General features: G+C 36.2%; 2 protein-coding genes and 1 long non-coding RNA gene across 3 annotated transcripts; 2 read left to right on the top strand and 1 right to left on the bottom strand.

The window, feature by feature from the left end:
• On the top strand, window positions 1–4394 carry LOC111811856 (uncharacterized). The gene is made up of 5 exons (XR_015412010.1): window positions 1–575; window positions 738–866; window positions 1809–1859; window positions 1943–2007; window positions 2132–4394. It is a non-coding gene; the product is annotated as an uncharacterized LOC111811856 (long non-coding RNA).
• Window positions 4395–6465: 2071 nt separating this feature from the next.
• LOC111811717 (putative beta-1,3-galactosyltransferase 2) lies at window positions 6466–10036 on the top strand. Its single transcript, XM_023698732.2, has 11 exons — window positions 6466–6858; window positions 7523–7619; window positions 7694–7767; window positions 7845–8056; window positions 8140–8203; window positions 8281–8353; window positions 8430–8550; window positions 8974–9061; window positions 9134–9259; window positions 9353–9462; window positions 9586–10036. The coding sequence occupies exons 1-11, from the start codon at window positions 6749–6751 to the stop codon at window positions 9732–9734; spliced, it is 1224 nt and encodes a 407-aa protein (XP_023554500.1). The 5' UTR covers window positions 6466–6748; the 3' UTR covers window positions 9735–10036.
• Window positions 10037–13144: 3108 nt separating this feature from the next.
• LOC111811684 (transcription factor MYB101) lies at window positions 13145–15920 on the bottom strand. The gene is made up of 3 exons (XM_023698680.2): window positions 15201–15920; window positions 14003–14900; window positions 13145–13761 (listed from the first exon to the last, which is right to left on the bottom strand). Exons 1-3 carry the CDS (start codon window positions 15555–15557, stop codon window positions 13463–13465), a joined length of 1554 nt encoding a protein of 517 aa, XP_023554448.2. The 5' UTR covers window positions 15558–15920; the 3' UTR covers window positions 13145–13462.
• Window positions 15921–19266: the final 3346 nt, after the last annotated feature.

The following is a 19266-nucleotide window of genomic DNA, read 5'->3' as shown; positions in this document are numbered from 1 at the left end:
ATTCCCAAAAAAAATTTAATATGAATATTTGATTGAATTAAAAAAGCCATTGTTTATCTCTGTTCATCCTTGAAAGTTACAAATCCATGTCGATATGATAATTCATTCTAGACTAAATTGAGAATAATTTATGAACGATGGAATTTAATACGACATATCGGATCTACGCTCTTGAGGTGCAGACGAATACACCAACGATTTGTCGTCCTTTAACAGATACGATAATGCGAGAATATTCTCTCACTGACGTGGACAACACGACACCGTTGCGGGACGGTGTAAACATTCAGTCCGAAGTCGAAGCCGAGCTCCAAATGGAAGAAACACGGCAAACGAGAACGGAGGTCAATGAATCAAATGGAGCTTCAACTCAAGGTCAAAATCGCTCTATTTTGTAGCGTCTTTCGCAGCGCTTACGATTTTATTTACTGTCGGATGGCGCAGGGAGCGGAGGAGCGTTCGTAGTTCGTGTTATTTACGAGATGATGATCACAAGCCTCAGTACGCATTTAAAACGTGTCTTGGCTGACAATTCTTATTCTGCGTTCAACACTTGAAGCTCAATATGAATAAAGGTAGAGATTGCCCGTTATCCTATTTCAAATATGATAATTGAGTTTAGCTGCTGAAAGTGTGTTGTTATTAGTACCAAATGGAATGTTTAGTGATGGAATGTTGTGATAAGCAGCTATAATTCAAGTTTTTAATTGTATTTATCATTGTTTGTCTCGGAAAAGTTGGTTTCAGGGCTTTTTAAGCTGAATATTTTCCATGATGCAACATGATATAGGGGAATGGAAATCTGGAAGATTTTATGTATATAGTTTTTGTTGAACAGCTAGCGATGGAGTTATCAGTGCTCGATGGTAATAACTCTTCATCAATGGCTATCATTTGTCTTCTCGTCAATCTTCAACCACCATTTTTGTTAAAGATTTTGCAATGGGGGTTCTCATGATAAGATGTTTTAGTTAAGGGAGATGAAGTTGTTTATATCCTGTTGATGTTGTCTTTAAGGAATCAAGTTCATATGGTAAGATGTTTTAGTTAAACCTCGTTTCTGTTGACAACTTGTTTTGTGATAGGTCCCATAGCCCTGCATGCAGATCTATGTTAATCATCATTTGAGCTCTTTTGACCATGAAAATCAACGACTGTACAGCATGAATATTTAGGACTCTGGTTTTACTTCTTAACTGCTGGTGGATCAAATCATACTTTAGTCTTCATTTTTTATAAATATTGATATAAATTTCGTCGCACTGTTGACTGATATGAAAAGACGGAGACAATTGTTTTGAATGATTTCTCCAGTTGCTTGATCTAAGTAAGTTGTGTTGTTATGTTCAGATTATATGGTCTGATTTGTGGACATTTTCAAACTTGTTTTTCATTCCACGGTAGAAGGCTTTGTTGAGGATTGTTGGGAAGGAATCCCACCTTGACTAACTTAGGGGAGGATCATGCATTTATAAATAAGGAATATATCTCAATTGGTATGAGGTATTTTGGGGAAGCCTAAAGCAAAGCTACGAGAGCTTATGCTCAAAGTGGGTAATATCATGCTATTGGAGATCTGTGATTCCTAATAGGCTTCCTCCCGTTAACGAACGAGTTGAGTAATATGAAGTACTAGCAAAAGTACTCGTGTTGCATGCAATGCTAGCATCTCGTTTTATGCTAGGAACTAGCAGATTGTTTTTGGGTTCATTCCCACAAGTAAAATCACTCCATTTTGATGTTGCACGTTATATTTTTGTTATCTAAACTTCTCTTTGCTGAGGAAGTTATTATTCAACTTTGTGCAGATCTTTTGTATTTGAAGATTAAGATGGCGGCCTTGTCTTTGTCCCATTCTTGTGAGCCTTTCACTCCCTTATTCCCTATCAAACTTCATGTTTGGATTGGCATCTTTTTGACAAAGTGTTCTTAAATTGTTTAGCATAGCTTATAGTGCAGTGGAGCTTAACTACTATTTATGGAGTTCATGTCTGCACTCACTTCCAGGTAAACGATCAGCCTCCCGTTTTCGATGATTAAGTATCTGAGCAATCATGTGGTGTAAGAGATTTAGATTTTAAATCAATTGCTAATTTAATCACATCCACTATCTATAAACATGCATTGACAGGATGGCTACTGCCCTACACATTATTACCCATCCTTCTCTAAGGTTGATATTGACAAGGTCAGCATCAATCCAATTAAACAAAGACTCATTCATACAGGTAAACATTACTATTTTAATTAATCTAGCTTCTGATTATTTTTATTTATATATGATGCAAGTTTTTTGGTCCATAATATCTTAAACTTGCGTCATTATATTTTAAAAGTCAGTGGACAAAATTGCAATATAGATGGATAAAAAAAACTATAAGACTAAAGATCGAATGTAATGGTTCAAATCTATCGCTAGTAGATATTGTCTTCTTTGGGCTTTTCCTTTCGGGCTTTCCCTCAAGGTTTTTAAACTGCATCTGCTAGGGAGAGGTTTTCACACCCTTATAAGAAATGTTTCGTTCCCCTCTCCCATCGATGTGGGATCTCACAATCCACCCCTCTTGGGGGCCAGTGTCTTTGCTGACACATCGCCCAGTATTTGACTCTAATACCATTTGTAACGGTCCAAACCTACTACTAACCGATATTGTCCTCAAACGAAAAGAAGAAATCTAAAGATAGAATTTGAGGCAAGGATTTTGGATCCATGAATTTGGTTTCTCGTAGTCAAGCTTTCAAAACTCATCAAGTATTGAAAGGCCAAAAACATATTAAAACACTTCATATGTTTCCCTACATTAATAAATATTTCCCAGTTGTAATTTGCCTATCTTTCAGAAAACATATATATTGAAGAAGTGTATAGGGGTATCATGGTAGGTAAGGCACCCCGTCCCACTCCACATGAAGCCTTCTGACACATTATTCCCAAGTCTTAGGATATAAAAGACGTAGGAAACATATGATTATAAAGAGAGTGTGAGATGGAAAGGCATATGGGAGGTGAGAGTTAGAAGAAGGGATGTAGAAAGGAAGGCACATGGTTGTCGGCAAGAATTGAAATGGCCTTTGCCTTTGTGTTGGGGGCCTACGCTCGTGCGTTGTGTGGCCCTATTGTTGTTCCCTAATCCATATATGTCCTAAAAAATCACTTTCTCTGATTCAAATAGTGCAGTTATAAGGCATGTAGTTAAAATGAAGAAGGTATGAAATAAAAATCTTTTCCAATCATGAGCCAAATGGGTCCAAATTTGTTTGATTCAATAAATTCACTCTGTATTGGTGCTTCAAGAAGCATACCCTACAGAAGGACTGTTAATTAAGTTGTCGATTGACAAAAACTAGTGGCTATCATTGAAAGTTAATCTAATAAATCCACAAGAACCAGATATTTGCGTGGTAAAGCAACTAAGAAGAATGGTGGGAGAAGCCATCATTCTTCTTAATCTTGATTGGATATCATTTACAAAACAACTTGGCTGCGTATGAAAATTCAGATCTTACCAAACAGTAAAACAAAAATGATTAAAAAAGTTACCAAGAATCTTGCCTCTGTTGTTATGTTATCAACACTTATTACAAACTGACAAAATCTCTAAGATCCAAGCCAGGAGTGAGAGACGAAGAAAAAGTGGAAAGGCAGAGGCTTAGAAATAGGTAACTTAATATGGGTTGGTGCCTGAGAAAGGGTAGGTGGGTGTGCAGAGAAGGCGTAAGCAATGAGAGTGGGTGCTGGAAAATGGCAGCCTTGGGTTGCTGGTCAAGCTTTCTAAAGTGAAACCAAAACTGCCATTGCAAGATAGGCATCTTTCTTTCCGCTATGCTACACCACACCACACTCTTCTTCTCTTCCAAACAGCCATTGGTTTCTCCTAAACTTGCGAGCCAATTTTGCAGGATTCTTAATTCCCTCCTTTGCTTCAGATTATGGAGTTGTATGGGAGGTTTCTTAGTAACATAATTTTAATCATCTCCTAGTTGTCTGTCCCGTAATATAACTGTAATAGCTCAAGTCTACTGCTACTAGATATTGTCCTCTTTAGACTTTTCCTTTCGACTTTCTCCTCAAATTTTTAAAACGCCTCTTCTAAGGAGAGGTTGTTAACACCCTTATAAAAAATGTTTTGTTCCTCTCTCCAACCGACGTGGGATCTTACAATCCACTCCCTTTGGGACCGTTGCTGACACTCATTTCCCTCTCCAATTGATGTAGAATCTCACAATAACGTATTAGAGTTTCATAAAACACGATCTTAAGTTTGAAAACCGAACACATTATCTTACCAAATTATATGAAGGTACGTATGAAACTTCATTCATCGAATGGAATTGTACTCTATTTTACATTTTATTGACGATGAGTTTATTTTAATCTTATTACATTTTACTTATGGAATTGTATTATTTTTGCTTTTGTACTATTTAGCCGAATTCTGCTCGATTTGAATCTATTCTAAAAAAAATTAAACAATTAAAAGTCGGTGACAACTATATAAAACAAGGTTTATTAAATAATAATAAGACAAATTAGAAATTTATTAATAAAAATTGAATAATAATTATAGTAAAATTTCTCGATTATGCAAAACCGACCAACAAAAGCTCGACATCCAAAAGAATCAATGCAAAATACGAAAAGAATTGTTTAATATCCATTTTTTCTAATAATAAGATATAAACATAAAGTAATTTGATTAATTGATGATGGGGGAAATCCAACAATATTTATCCATTAAAAATATATACAAAGAAAAAAAAAAGGCAAATAAATAATAATAATAATAATAATAATTTTGGGTATAAAATTCTGAAACAGAGAGAGAATTATAAATTATTTAAAAAATGGGTTCGTGAAAGCCAGAGAGGATGGCCCCTGTATAATTCCTTCGAATAATGACACGTGTCAGCTTGCTTATAAGATGGGGGAGATCTCTAGCTGAAACTTTGGCAGCATCCACGTGACCGGGGGGCGACATGTCACGTGATTCCTTGTACTTGAATGGTCCATTGTAACTTTTTTTTTTTATTTCCACCCAATTATCATCTGCCACGTTTCTTTTCTTTAACCCTTTGCCACGTGCATTTTCTTAATTTGTAATGTTTAATAGCTAGCTATAATTCAAGATATCAATTTTCTTGCATTTATTGAACTCCAAAAAGAAAAATTGTGTTCAATAAATTCATACGTCCAACAAGAATGGCACTAAACTATTTACTATGAGTAGTGACAATAGGTCGTTTATTTTTTAGAACTCTGTATTTCCCGCCTATTTATACAAAAGATTTATGATTAAAATTTTATTTTTTAAAATTTAATAATTTATTAGATATAAAATTAAAAGTTTATTCTAATTTATTAAATGCATTCACAATTGATTATTATTTTTCTTTTGTTGGTAAAAGGATTTTTCTATTTATTTTGTTGGCCAAGCTTCTGGTTTTGACCTTTTGTTTGGTTGTCCCCACACAACTTTATAGTTCTATACTTTGATTATTTATTTGAAATATGAAACTCTAATGTTTAGAATTTTGAATCTTATTATACGCCACACAAGTTTGGTCTAAAGTATCTCTCATTGTTATCTTAAAAAACACCTTAATTAGTTTAATTTTTATTTAATATTTAATTATAAGATCAAATAATCTAATTCAAGCAGGAACAATACACTATTTCTTAACCCAACAATTTCTTTTAATGGTTAGGTACATGAATTTCCTCAAATCAACTCTTAAGCTTCATTTTAAGAACCTTTTGAAGCGTGAATCTAATAATTTAAAAATATAGTTTCCTAAAATTGACTTTTTTGCGTACAAATAATTTAAAAAAACAAATGTAACGAAACATACCTGGAATTCAAATTATAAACTCAGCACTTGTGCGCCGACATTGTCCTCACTCACGTGAATCCTAGAAAAATTCTCAGGAAATCATCCAACATAGAATTGCTCTAAGCAAAACACACTTAACTTTGGAATTCTTATTATTGAGCCACCGAAAAAGTGACTTTCGATTTTATAGTAACATAATTTATATAATATATTAAATATTACATGAGTTTTTCAATTCTATACGAGGTAATACCCGCTCAACATAAATGGAGACAAAATTTGGGAATGAATTTGTTAGGTAAATTTGAGATATATGTTGTGTAGTCACAAACATTCATACTAAAATTTGCATCTTTCTTTCATCTTTTGAGATTAGATTCTTTGCATTCGAAAGTTGAATAAATAATAATAATAATAATAATAAAAGAGCATGTAATTTGAAAGAACATGGTACCACATGATCTCCATGGCGCCATGATTGATGGGACTGAGCCCCTCTGCAGAACCTTTATTTTATTTATTTATTTATTTTTTTTAATGTAAGAAATAATTTTCAAAATTTGAAGAGCTGACAAAGGGTATTTATGTCACTTTTCCAAACAGTTTGGTGGTTTGGTATTAAGTAAGAGGTTAGTTGATGCGTCTTCCCCCCCCCTTCCTTCTCTGCCCCTCACTTCTCCTCAACTGCCTTAGCTTGCAGGGAAGTTCTACTGGAGGAAGAGAGAGAGTTGAAGAACATAGAAACAATCTTTTCTTTTCTTTTCTTTTCTTTTCTGAATCCTGTGATTCAAATCTTGTTCTATTGCTAATTTCCCAGTTCCTCAAATTCTTGCAACTGGGTCTGTTTGATTCAATGCTTATGGTGTTTTGTTGATAGAAGTTGTTAGGGGCAGCATAAACACCATCTGGGCAGAAGATGTCCTGGAAAATTAAGCCCGAACAATCTTCACGAAGCGTCGTTTCGCAGAGATGGCTGGTTCTTCTTTGCTTGGGCAGCTTCTGTTTGGGGTTGATCTTCACCAACAGGTTCGTATCCATCCTTTTCTTCAAATTTTCTGTAAATTTCTGCTGAGGAATGTTGAATATATTTGATGGGGTTTGTTCTTATCCGAGTTCTAATCGCAGCAGTGGATTTTGATCGATGAATGAAATGTTTTTCTTGGATTCGGAGGTTTTTGGTTCTAATTTGGCTGTTCTGTTTCTGGGTCTGTGTTTATTGGGGAAACATTGCCCATTTTCCGTTTATTAAATGCAGCCGACAGTATTTATGTTATTGCTTTTGTGTATTTTCGTTGGTCGCTTTCAAACATTTGATCAAAGGCATCTATTCTGAAAAATTCATTACCAGCAGTTATGGCCTTAAGAGAAATCTTTTGTCCTCCTTCTTCTTATTGGGTCTCGTGTTTGAAAAACTGTTTCCTTCCACCATTTCTTCAATGAATCAAGATCTGGCATTCATTTCCCAACTTTTATCCCCAAAACTTGGACTGTTTTTGGATTTATGGGTTTGATTTCATTGTAATCATGAGTATTCTCATAGCACCTACAGTCAATTATGGGACAAAAAAGAGGTCGTTTCGAGAAGCTTAAGATTCAGCTCTGTCGGGTTTTTTTTATAAAGAAACAGATTCTGATATGGATGTTCTTAAAAGTCAAAAGAACTGAAGATCACTTTTGAAATTGCTTGCAGGATGTGGACTGTTCCAGAACCTAAAGGGATCACTAGAACAGCGGCCTTTGAAGCCGAAAAGTTAAAGCTAGTTTCAGAAGGATGTGATCCAAAATTGGTAAGCATATTCAACGCTGTTTTCATAACTTGTGTGTCCATTGCTGCTTTTTATGATCTGTTTGTGTGTTCTAGTTGGATGAGAAGGAAGTAAAGCGTGTGTCAAAGGACATTTTTGGAGAAGTCTTTAAGACTCACAATGCTATACAGTGAGTGAAAGCCAAAAGTTATGAACATATTATGAAGAATCCAAACTGCAAATTTACATTAACGTTGTTCTCTACAGAACATTAGATAAGACCATTTCAAATTTGGAGATGGAATTGGCTGCTGCCAAAGCAGCTCAGGAGTCTATACAGAACGGTTCGCCGTCGTCGGATGATCTAAAGAATACTCAGTCATCTGGGAAGAGAAGATACTTAATGGTTGTAGGGATCAATACTGCTTTTAGTAGCAGGAAACGACGAGATTCGGTTCGTGCGACATGGATGCCTCAAGGTTAAGTAGCTCGTGATGATTCTTTTTCTGAAACAAACCATGTTTGTATGTTCATTTGTTCTTACTTGAAACTTGAAAAACAGGTGAAAAGAGAAAGAAACTAGAGGAGGAGAAGGGGATTATAATTCGCTTTGTCATTGGCCATAGGTATGTATGTGATCTTCTTTCATTTGGTAATAAGTGTTAGCAACAAGATTTTGAATGAGGTTCTTCTTGATGATCAGTGCCACATCTGGAGGTATTCTTGACAGAGCTATTGAAGCAGAGGACAAGAAGCATGGAGATTTCCTTAGACTGGTAACGATAACCATTCTTAAAAACCTTCCATTTCTCATAACTGAAAATCTTGAAGTGTATCATGTTATCTACTCAGGACCATGTTGAAGGCTACCTTGAATTGTCTGCCAAGACAAAGATTTACTTTGCTACAGCAGTTGCATTGTGGGATGCGGATTTCTATGTCAAAGTTGACGACGATGTTCATGTAAATATAGGTAAGCACAATCATTCTATATTGATTGGAGAGGGGAACGAGTGCAGTGAGAACGCTGACCCCAAATGGAGTGGATTGTGAGATCCCATATCGATTGAAGAGGGGAATGAACCATTCTTTATAGGGGTGTGGAAACCGCTCCCTAGCAGACACGTTTTAAAGACCTTGAGAGGAAGCCCGAAAGAGAAAGCTGAAAGGTGGTGTGCCAGCATGGACGGTGAGCCTCGAAGGGGGGTGGATTGTGAGATCCTACATCGATTGGAGAGAGGAACAAAACATTCTTTATACGAGTGTGGAAACCTCTCTCTAGCAAACAGCTTGGGCTGTTATATTTTTTATAACACGAATAAGAATTGATAAACTCGAGTCATACATGGGTTGTTATTATGATGCATTAAACTTGTGTCCTTGACTTTGGTCGCAGCCACACTAGGAGAAACTCTAGTCAGACATCGATCAAAACCACGGGTTTACATTGGTTGCATGAAATCTGGTCCTGTCCTGTCACAAAAGTAAGGTTGCCTTACCATTATCACTGTCCTGTCACAAAATTAAGGTTGTGTTAACCAAACTACACACTGCAGGGGAGTTCGATACCATGAACCCGAACACTGGAAGTTTGGAGAGTCGGGCAACAAGTATTTCCGCCATGCAACGGGCCAATTGTATGCCATTTCAAAGGATTTAGCAACCTACATATTCATAAACCAGTAAGCTTCTATCTATTATACCTCACACATTTGCATTGCCAAATTGTACATGAACATGATGGGAATGGTGGCTATACTTGTGGGAATTCTCAGGCATCTTCTTCACAAGTATGCCAATGAAGATGTTTCCTTAGGATCTTGGTTTATTGGACTTGACGTCGAGCACATCGACGATCGGAGACTTTGTTGTGGAACTCCCCCGGGTAAATTTCTTTTTTTCTTTTTCTGAATATTTTCTTCTGTAAGTTAGGAACACGACCCTCCACAATAGTATGATATTGTCCACTTTGAGTTATGCTCAACTCTGAAAAGTTTGTTGAATGCAGATTGTGAATGGAAGGCACAAGCAGGCAACATCTGCGTCGCTTCATTCGACTGGAGCTGCAGCGGGATATGCAGGTCGGCCGAGAGGATTAAGGAAGTCCACCGTCGATGTGGAGAAGGTGAGAATACATTGTGGAGCGCCACCTTCTAAAACAGAGTGCTTGCTTCATCTCCTTCCGATCTCGGGAAGGTTTACGAGCTCGCAAGTTCGGTTTTTGTACCGTATAGGATTTGTATTGTATTATTATCATAGTACAGAGAGAGAGAGAGAGGAACCAAAACAACAAAAAAGAAGTAAGAACAGAGAGTATAGCCTAAGTAGGCAGCTGAAAGAGGAAGAGAAGGGCTTCAACACCACCATTCTTTGTGGCTTTTAGATGACACTCAGAATTGTATGGTGTATTCAAAGCTCATAATAAATACAATACCAACTAGACTTTCAGGTTTTCCAAACTTTTCTCCTTTCTCATTTCAACCTATAAATTACCCGAACTAAACTAAAGGCTAAGCAGCATACACAAAGTCAACCCTCGATCGACTTGATTCTATCTCAAATCGAAGGAATAGGAAATTGGGTACTCAACAAAAGGTCGAAAAAAGTTTCCACCTCAACCAAAACAGAATAAGGAGAAAGATCAATAGCGAACTACTCAATCGACTAAGGCCCCTATAGGTGGCGCTAGGTCCCTTTTCACGACAGTAGATCATAGATATTCCTCAAGTTATATGTCTTTTGTTCGGCCAATAGTAGAAATATTCGGGTTTTTTGCACTTCCGCTACGGTTAAGCGATTCTTAAGATAATTGATAAGTAATTATTTTTCGAAAGTAATGTGTTGAATGAATATAATGCCTAAAAAACAACTAAATATGATTATTGCCATTAATAATGATGCTTAGAGCATAACTAAAAGAGATGTACGGATAGACAATTTTTAGTGCAAGTAATTACCCAAAGAATAATGACCATAGCTGTCCACATATTCATTTCATAGATTTTTATTTCATTATTACTAATAATAATAAAAAAATATATCATAATTAGGAGCACAATCTTAAAGCATTTTCTAAAATTATTTAAGAAATGAAAAAAAAAAATGTTGATATCTAAACTAATATTTTCCATAATCGTCACTAATTAACTCATAATCTATTATTATCAAATTTCCTATTTTCCTAACTCATAATTGATATATTTTTTTTTCAATGGAGAGTAACAAAGGCAAAGCCAAATATACGAGTTAAAAAACAACGTACCTTGAAGAGTATATGGACATGCAATAATGAAAGCGGTTGACACGTGATATTGGCACGGCTCAATCAAAAAGCAAAACCCAGCTATTTTTTTGGGGTTGCCTTCTTATTGAACCGCACCAATATCCCGTTTGAATCAAAACCCTACAAATACCTTTAAAAGAATACGCACAAAATCTATAAATATCAATATGAGCATAACTGAACTGATAAAAGAATGGAATGGATTCCCAAAAGAAGTAGAGAGAGAGAGAGGAGAGGAAGAAAAAGGAAAAAGGAAAAAGGAAAAAGGGAGATTTAGGGAGGAAGAAGAAGAGGGTTTAGAATATAAAGGGGTTATGGAAAATTGAATAAAAGGGAAAGAGGGAATGGAGAAAGAAGCATTAAAGGAGTATAACAACCAAGTTGCAGAGGAGGTTGGCTAAATTTAAGTCCACAAGAAACAACGATCCTATAAAAAAAAAAAAAAAAAAAAAAGAGAAATAGAAAACCTCTCACGGATTCATATCTGCAACTTTTAATGCTGCATTTAAGGTGATGGGTAGAGAGAAAGAGGAGAGAGAATTTAGGGTTTTCTTTTTGGTGGGGAGGAGAGAGAATTTAGGGTTTCGTTTGGTGGGGGGAATGAATTTAGGGTTTCATTTGGTGTTTCGGATTTAGGGTTTTGAGTTTTCTCTGCCACTGTGATGAGGAAATTGACAGGTTTCAGTTCTTGTGATTTAATTTCAAACATTTTGTGACGCTGCCTCCATATTGTTCAACTGTTCTTCCATTTAATGCTTGTCTCAGACAACATTTCAAAAATATATGACAAAATGTAAAGCTTCCGTCACCCACTCCAAGCCATTTATGTCTTTTGTGTTTTCATGAGTGACAAGATTAGAGCGTTTGTTAAGACGATATGAGCTCACAAAATAAGTCAACAACTTACTAATTTCAATTTTGTAATAACTTGTCACGAGATTTTCTAAATTATCCAACAATCGGGGGCGACATAAGAGGTGCTGCCAGAAGCACCCTGAATATGTTTGTCATATATCATAGTGGAAGATAGAATTGATTGGGTTTGGGCCTTTCCTGCGCAGCTTAAGTGGAGGGCAGAGACGGAAACAGAAATCTCCGAAAACTCTGAAGTGGGTTCCGGACTCTCCGAAAGAAGCTCAATTCGGAGATAGGAGGACATCCACCGAAGAAAATACGAAAAACAATAAAGGAACTCATATGCATATAAGATATGTTTTTATAAATCAAGGAAAGATAGCTTAGATAGGCTTTAAATATAGACAAAATAACCCATATGAATATAGTTCAACTTATGGACCCACGAGATGTTATAAATTCATTGGGTCAAGCCCATTAAGCAATACAATGAGGCCCAACCATTATTGGGCCATCTTTTCAATTGCATCTAATCCATTTCTAAAATTAAAAGAATAAAATATTTGTATTACAAACATATAAAATAATATTGGCCTAAATTATGTTAATGTTTGAGGAAGAAAAAGGTAAGAAAGAGAGAATGTTTACGTTGAAAACGAGCTCGAGCTAAGGAGACACACAAGGTTGGTGCATGAGTAAACAATGGCTTGAAATGGGGTGGCATGACCAACACTTAACCAATTCTACATGCAATCTTTGTTTATCCTTTATAAACGCCATTTTAAACCTATGAACAAACCATTACAACAATACAAATATAACAATCCTACGTCAATTGATACGTAAAAACTTCTATTTACATGACTAAATTAAGATACAAACATGGCTTTGATATCATATATAGAAACAATGAATACTCACAATGGTATAATATTGGGTAACTTATATATCAATTAAGATAATGTGACTTATGATATTTCTTTTAACAGTCCAAGTCTATCGTTAGCAAATATTGTCTGCTTTGATCCGTCACGTATTACAGTCAACCTCATGATTTTAAAAATATCTCTTAATAGTATAAAATTAAATCCAACTACGTTACAAACTTTCATTAAATGAGATTATTCTCCAAAAAAGTGAAATGCATGGATACCCATTGACCATTCACACTCCTCCAAAATAGTTCTTATCCTTTTCTCCAATTTGGATTTTATTTTTTATTTTCTTGGCCTTTTGTGAGGAGGGTGGCGACCCAAAATTAATAAACCAATTTACATTCTCAATAATTAATTATTACTTCTTATTTTCATATTCTCATTCTTTTTTTCATAATCTTGATTCATAAATATTATTTAAAAGATGATATTTTTATGTGAGTTCATGTATCGTATGATCGAGTAAATATAATTGTGGTATGAAAGAGGATATATTCAACAAGCTATGTTTCGTATGGGTTAGTTCGTAAATTGATAACTCTAAAGCTAAACTACAGCATGCATTACAAAGTAAAGTTTTTTTTTTTTTTTTGGTCATTTTTTTGTTGATATGTATAACTAGCTAATGCACACAAACACCTTCAAACCAGCACATTTGTAAAACCCATATGAAAAAGATTGAACACAAACTAACCCAATGAAACCAACAGAGATTCATCTCAACCTTTACACAAAATTCACAACTTTTTATCCCATTTTTGCCTTGTTGAAGGAATAATACGCTGATTTCAATGGAAGCTCCCATCCATCCCCTAGCAAATGCTGGGCATGTTGTTCCAACAAGACGACCCAAGGCTCCATTCGATCACCCGCGACGATGAAACCGTCGATGGCGAAGCGACCTTCTGCCGTTGATCGTCTTCTTCTCCGTTGCCATTCAATTCGCGCGAGGAGGGCCCGTTGTGCAGGTTGATGCCGAGGTCGTCGTCGCTGCTGCCAGGGTACCACTCTGGCACCGGCATTCCCGATTGGAAGTTGTTGAGTAGGCTCATTAGGTCATCGTCGTCCATTGAGTTCATCTCCTCTAATGGTTCCATTCTTGGTTTCTTTCCTGTATTTGCTTCAAAAGGTTACTCAAACCGTACAAGGGTTGTCTTTATATTCAATAAACATTATGTGGAATAATTAAAAATTTAACTTTTCCCCTCCCATTTTGATCATCGTTTAAAATTCCCACATTTAAGCTCAATATATTAAAAATTAGTAATATTTTGTGAATTATTAATTGATTAAAATTTAGTTTATCCAAAGGTTAAGAAGGTAAAATTTTGCACAAGGATTGAGGAACTCACGAGATGATGAATAGGAGGAGCTGAACTCATCGGAATAATTTTCAGCGGCGGCGGCCTCCTCTCCGCCACTGCTTCCTAAAACTGATTCTACATGTAAATTAGCATCATCTTCCTCTGTAGATCCTTGTTCTGTCCTCTGTTTCAGATCCCCGGCGGAGGAGGTTTCTTCTCTCGACTGCTTCTCATTACGAGACCGAGCTTCGGCCTCCAGCAGTACAACGTCAAGCAATCCACTGTTTGTTCCCACCATGATCCCATCGCCGCCGCTTGTCCCGGAGGAGGCCGGAGTGGTGGAGAGCGGCGGCGTTTGGATTGAAGGAAGCTCTGTTTCCAACCCCGGAATCAGGTGATGGTACGGAGCTCCAAGAATCATTGAATTCAGACCCGAAGTAGAATTACACACATAATTATCTCCATAATTCAACTGGAAGGAGGCCTGCGGTGGGGTCGAGAGGGATTGATTCATCTGTTGCCCAATTTGTGAAAATGGAGAAACAGGGGAAAGAGGCAGAGCAAATCTACCGCCGTTGTTATTTTCGGGAAAAAACTTGAATTGGCTTGTGGGTGCGGCGTAAAACGACGACCCATCGCTGAAATTCTTCTGGGAATTATTGATTGACGAAGAGAAGTTAAAGATCGAAACAGAATTTGGGTGGTTGTTGTTGAAATCGGGTTTATGTCGAATGGCAGAGAAGTTGGTGGCAACCGCGGCGGCAGAGGAAGAGTGGTGCTGTTGTTGTTGCTGTTGGTGGTGGTGGTGGTGTTGGTGTTGCTGGAGATGAAACGCCATCGCTTCCTGCTGAATTTCAAGAGGGTAAAGCGGCAAACCGGCCCTTTGGCGACGCTTCATTCGGGTGTTCCAGTAATTCTTAATTTCGTTGTCGGTTCTTCCAGGTAACTGCGACACAAAAACTGGGTGTCAGAGACGAAGATTTCAGTCGAGAATTAATGGCGGAATTGAGAGTCAAAGGTAGAAGACAAAATCAAACTCGAAATCAAATAAAAGTTGACGACAGAGAGAATCACAAACCAATTAAACAATGATGTATATTTTAAAATTTTTGAAAAGAGACAGGATTAGAGGTCACAATCAGCGAAATAATGCACAAAACCAGAAAAGGCAAAATTGGTGAAACAGAGACATAAAGAACAGAGGATGAACAATTAAGAAAAAAGAAGAAGAAGAAGAAGAACAGACCTGAGCAGCCATGCGAGCCCATTTATTGCCAAGTTTAGCATGAAGTTCAATGATGACCCTTTCTTCCTCCTGAGAAAAAGAACCCTTTTTGAGATTAGGCCTCAAATGGTTAGCCCAACGAAGCCGACAACTCTTCCCACACCGAGCCAATCCCGTATGTTTCTGAACCGCGTTCCAATTCCCTTCACCGTGTTTCTTCACATATTCAATCAAGATCCCATCTTCCGCCGCCGTCCACGGTCCTTTCTTCAACGCCCTCCCTCCGCCGTCGCCGCCGCCGTCTCCGCCGTCGCCACCTGCAAGATGATGATGATGCTCCCCTTCGCTTCTCCCTTTCTCCCCTTTGCTCTCAACCATTTTCGCCTCAAATTTCTTCTTTTTTTTTTCCTTTTTCTTTTTCTTTTTCTTTTTCCTTCTTCAAACAGCCCACAAAATTCCTTCGTGGACCGTGATTGGAAATGCTGGTTATAATTAGATTTCCAAGAAGAGATTTTAATTAATCCCCACCACCCATTAAAAAAACCCCCCGTCTTTGCAAGCTCTAATTCCCTCGACGGAATTTTGAACCCTTTTATTTTGGGTTTGTATTTGTATTTGTATTTGTATTTGTATTGTATGTAGAGACAAAGAGTGGCACCCAACAGGAAGAAGAACACGAAGAAGAAGAACAAAAAAAGAAAAAAAGAAAAAAAAAAAGAAAAAAAAAGAGTAATTTTGATTAAGAGAAAGAAAGGAGAAGAGAAAGAAAGTGGGAAAGGAAGAGAAATGAAGAGCGGCTTTATTTAGAGGTAGGAGCTGCCATTTCGCTCCGGATTGCATGCTAAATGCTACGTCCGTCCACGCGTTTTCCCTTTCCATTTTTGCCCTTCTCCCTTCCTTTCCATTTATCCTTCTCATTGGCCTTCTCGGTATTTCACTACAAAAATAAATAAATAAATAAATATTACGGATAACATATTCACCGTAAAAACCCTAAATATTGTGAGATTATTATCTTTACAATCCTTGGTTTTAACCATTTTAGAATATTAGAGTTGTTCTAATTTGTTAATCAACCTAAATTAACTCTTTATTTTTATTTTTATTTTATACGTATTTCTTTTAAATATAAATTTTTTTTATTGGGAATAGCGAGTACGAGACTAATTGACACTTTGAAGATTAGTAGATACAAAGTCAAAAAAGTATATTTCAACGGTCGTCCAAAACCCACGAGACAAATTCCATAACGCTCGTTATGATTCGAATATTATTTCTTTTGCCATTAATAATTTTCTAATGTTTTTATGATTATTCTTAGTGTAAATATCTTTCCATTTCACTCTGTATTGGTTTTTGACTATATTAAATGATCCACATTTGTAATTGGAATGTATTTTAGATTAAAATGAAATTTAATTATGAATTTTATGAATAATTTTAGAAAAAAAAAATATTTATATACAAATAATTCATCACTCATTCGTATACATGTATACATACTTGTATAAATATTAGAGTGTCTATAAAAATATATTGTAATTTTTAAAAGACCAAATACATTTAATCTTAAAAAGTCAAACTTTGATTAAGACGTTAGTATTCTCTCAATTTAAGGTATGAATTTCTATTCACATTTATAATGCTATTTTTAAAATAATAATAATAAATAATAAATTCACTAATTTTAATTTATCGTGTAAATTTGAATTTATACTTTAATTGATGAAGTCGATCAAAGTTATAAACTTTATTTTATTTATCGATAATTTTTTTGTTAAGTATATGATTGATGTAGTATATATTAAAATGATAAATATAGAGATATATGAAATTAGGAGAGAGTATGTAAAGGTGTCCAGAAAGCTTTAAAAAATTTACCATATTTGAAACATCATAATTCTGTTACTATATTAGAAAATATGGGATTCCCCAATATATATATTGACAATTCTGCGTGAAGAAGAGAAGATGAGAGGCCCGTAATTGAAAATGGGCCAAGAGAGAAGGTTTGGTTTCAGTAGTCCCTGGCCCAAAGCATTATGGCCGAGTAACCATAATCCTAGCCCAATTGTTGTCTTGCTCAATGAGCCCATTAATATTTCGTATCGAGGTGGGATCTCACAATCTATCACTTGGGAGCTTAGGTTCTCACAAATTGTAACAGCCCAGGTCCACTACTAGTAGATATTGTACTCTGTGCGCTTTCCCTTTCGGGTTTCCTCTCAATGCTTTAAAAGACGTTTGCTAGGGGAAGATTTCCACACCCTTATAAAGGGTGTTTTTGTTCTCTCTCCAACCAACGTGGGACATCACAATCCACCCCCCTTCCGGGTTAGCATCCTCTCTGGTATTCATTTCTTTCTTCAATCGATGTGGGACCGCCACCAAATCCATCCCCCTTTGGGGCTAGCATCCTTGCACAACGCTTCGTGTCTACCCTCTTCAGAGAGCAGCGAAAAGGCTGACACATCGTCAGATGTCTGACTCTGATACCATTTGTAACGGCCCAAATCCACCACTAGCAGATATTGTCCTTTGTGGCTTTTCTTTACGGGTTTCCTCTCAAGGCTTTGAAATGCATTTGCTCGGGGAAGGTTTCCAAACTCTTATAAAAATGATGTTTTTGTTCTCCTCCCCCGTCACTATGGGACATCACACAAATCCACTCTTTGGGAGTAATTCTGATACCATTTGTAAGAGCTTAAACATATTATCCGTTTTGACCGGTTATGTATTATCATCAGTCTCAGAGAGTGAGGTTTCCATACTATTAGAAGAAATGTTTCGTTTCCTTCTCCTATCTCACGTAACGGTTCCCAGTTTTTGAAGAGGAATTTGGCATGGATTGTGAGAGGTAATTAGATGAACAAGGAAGAAGGGACTGAAACCTTCATTCTTCTCCAATTGAGAACAAGGAAGAAGGGACAAGTTCGAAACGGCAGTGTTGTTGTTGGAAGCATATGTTTTCCATGATTTTTAGTGCTCAATCTTTGAGAGACAAAACATAACGCTGCGTACCAAAGACGTCATGGGACATTCAAAGAAATGGGACACTTGTAAGTTGGTGAATGGATGCAGAAGGATGGGTTTTTTCCGACATGAATCAGCTGAACTTTTCTAATGTCAATATTAATTTCATATTTCCAAACTGTGAATACCTTTCAATTATTGCTCCTAACCGGTGGGGTTTCAAAGATTAATTTGTAAAGATATGAACAAGCCTTATAGATGTGTTATTGAAAGGAAAATAAAAGCGACATTAAGTATGGGAGAAAGATTGGAAGTTTCCACATTTGATGTATAGCACCAACCTTATTTACTATGGCCAAATAAATTAGACAATTACTTTTATTAAAATAATAGTTGTTTCTTCTCTTTTTAAGTCTAGTTTTTATTTAATCTTCGATTTCAAAATCTTACATTGTTACACTCGAGTAGAGAAGAGTACATGAGTGAATGAAGACTACATCTAAATGAGAGCGAGAGCGATTATGAGAATAGGATAACTACAAAAAAAAAAAAAAAAAAAAAAAAAACTTAAAGAAAATAAAAGTTACTCCTTATACCAATAAGGTGCATCTGCTCAATTATAAGAACTTCATGGTTAAACATGTTTTACTTTGAGGAATTTTATGTTGGGTGTCTTCCTATGATGCTTACGAGGGAGAACAAAACATATTAGAAGGACCTGTGTTGGTTTGTATGGATAATCTTCACTTTTAAGAAGCGAGGAGTAGGTAAAGTGATCATGTTGTAGGGGATGCAAAAGAATGTCAGAGTCATCAAGTGTCAAATCGTGATCTAAATCTTGGGCAGAGATCATACGAAAACAAAACTCATAACTCAAAGATACAAATGAGCAAATGTAACATTTTGAAATCGAGAGACAAATGTAAATTAAACTCGAAATTAAGTTAAAATTGATGTTTTAAGCAAATAAATATGAAGGTACACTAAATTTACATCATGAAAAATGAATTGATTAGACATAATATTGATTAGGTCAATTCCTCCATGCAAGTTGCAATCTCGAATAATAATAGGGTTTTGTTAATTTATTGTAGCATACCGACGATCGCCCCAA

This window comes from Cucurbita pepo, chromosome 15 (assembly GCF_057944985.1).
Source record: "Cucurbita pepo subsp. pepo isolate OVF chromosome 15, ASM5794498v1, whole genome shotgun sequence".
Taxonomy (NCBI): Eukaryota; Viridiplantae; Streptophyta; class Magnoliopsida; order Cucurbitales; family Cucurbitaceae; genus Cucurbita; species Cucurbita pepo.
Note: the sequence above shows the minus strand (reverse complement) of the source record. Positions and strands in the feature narration are given on the sequence as shown.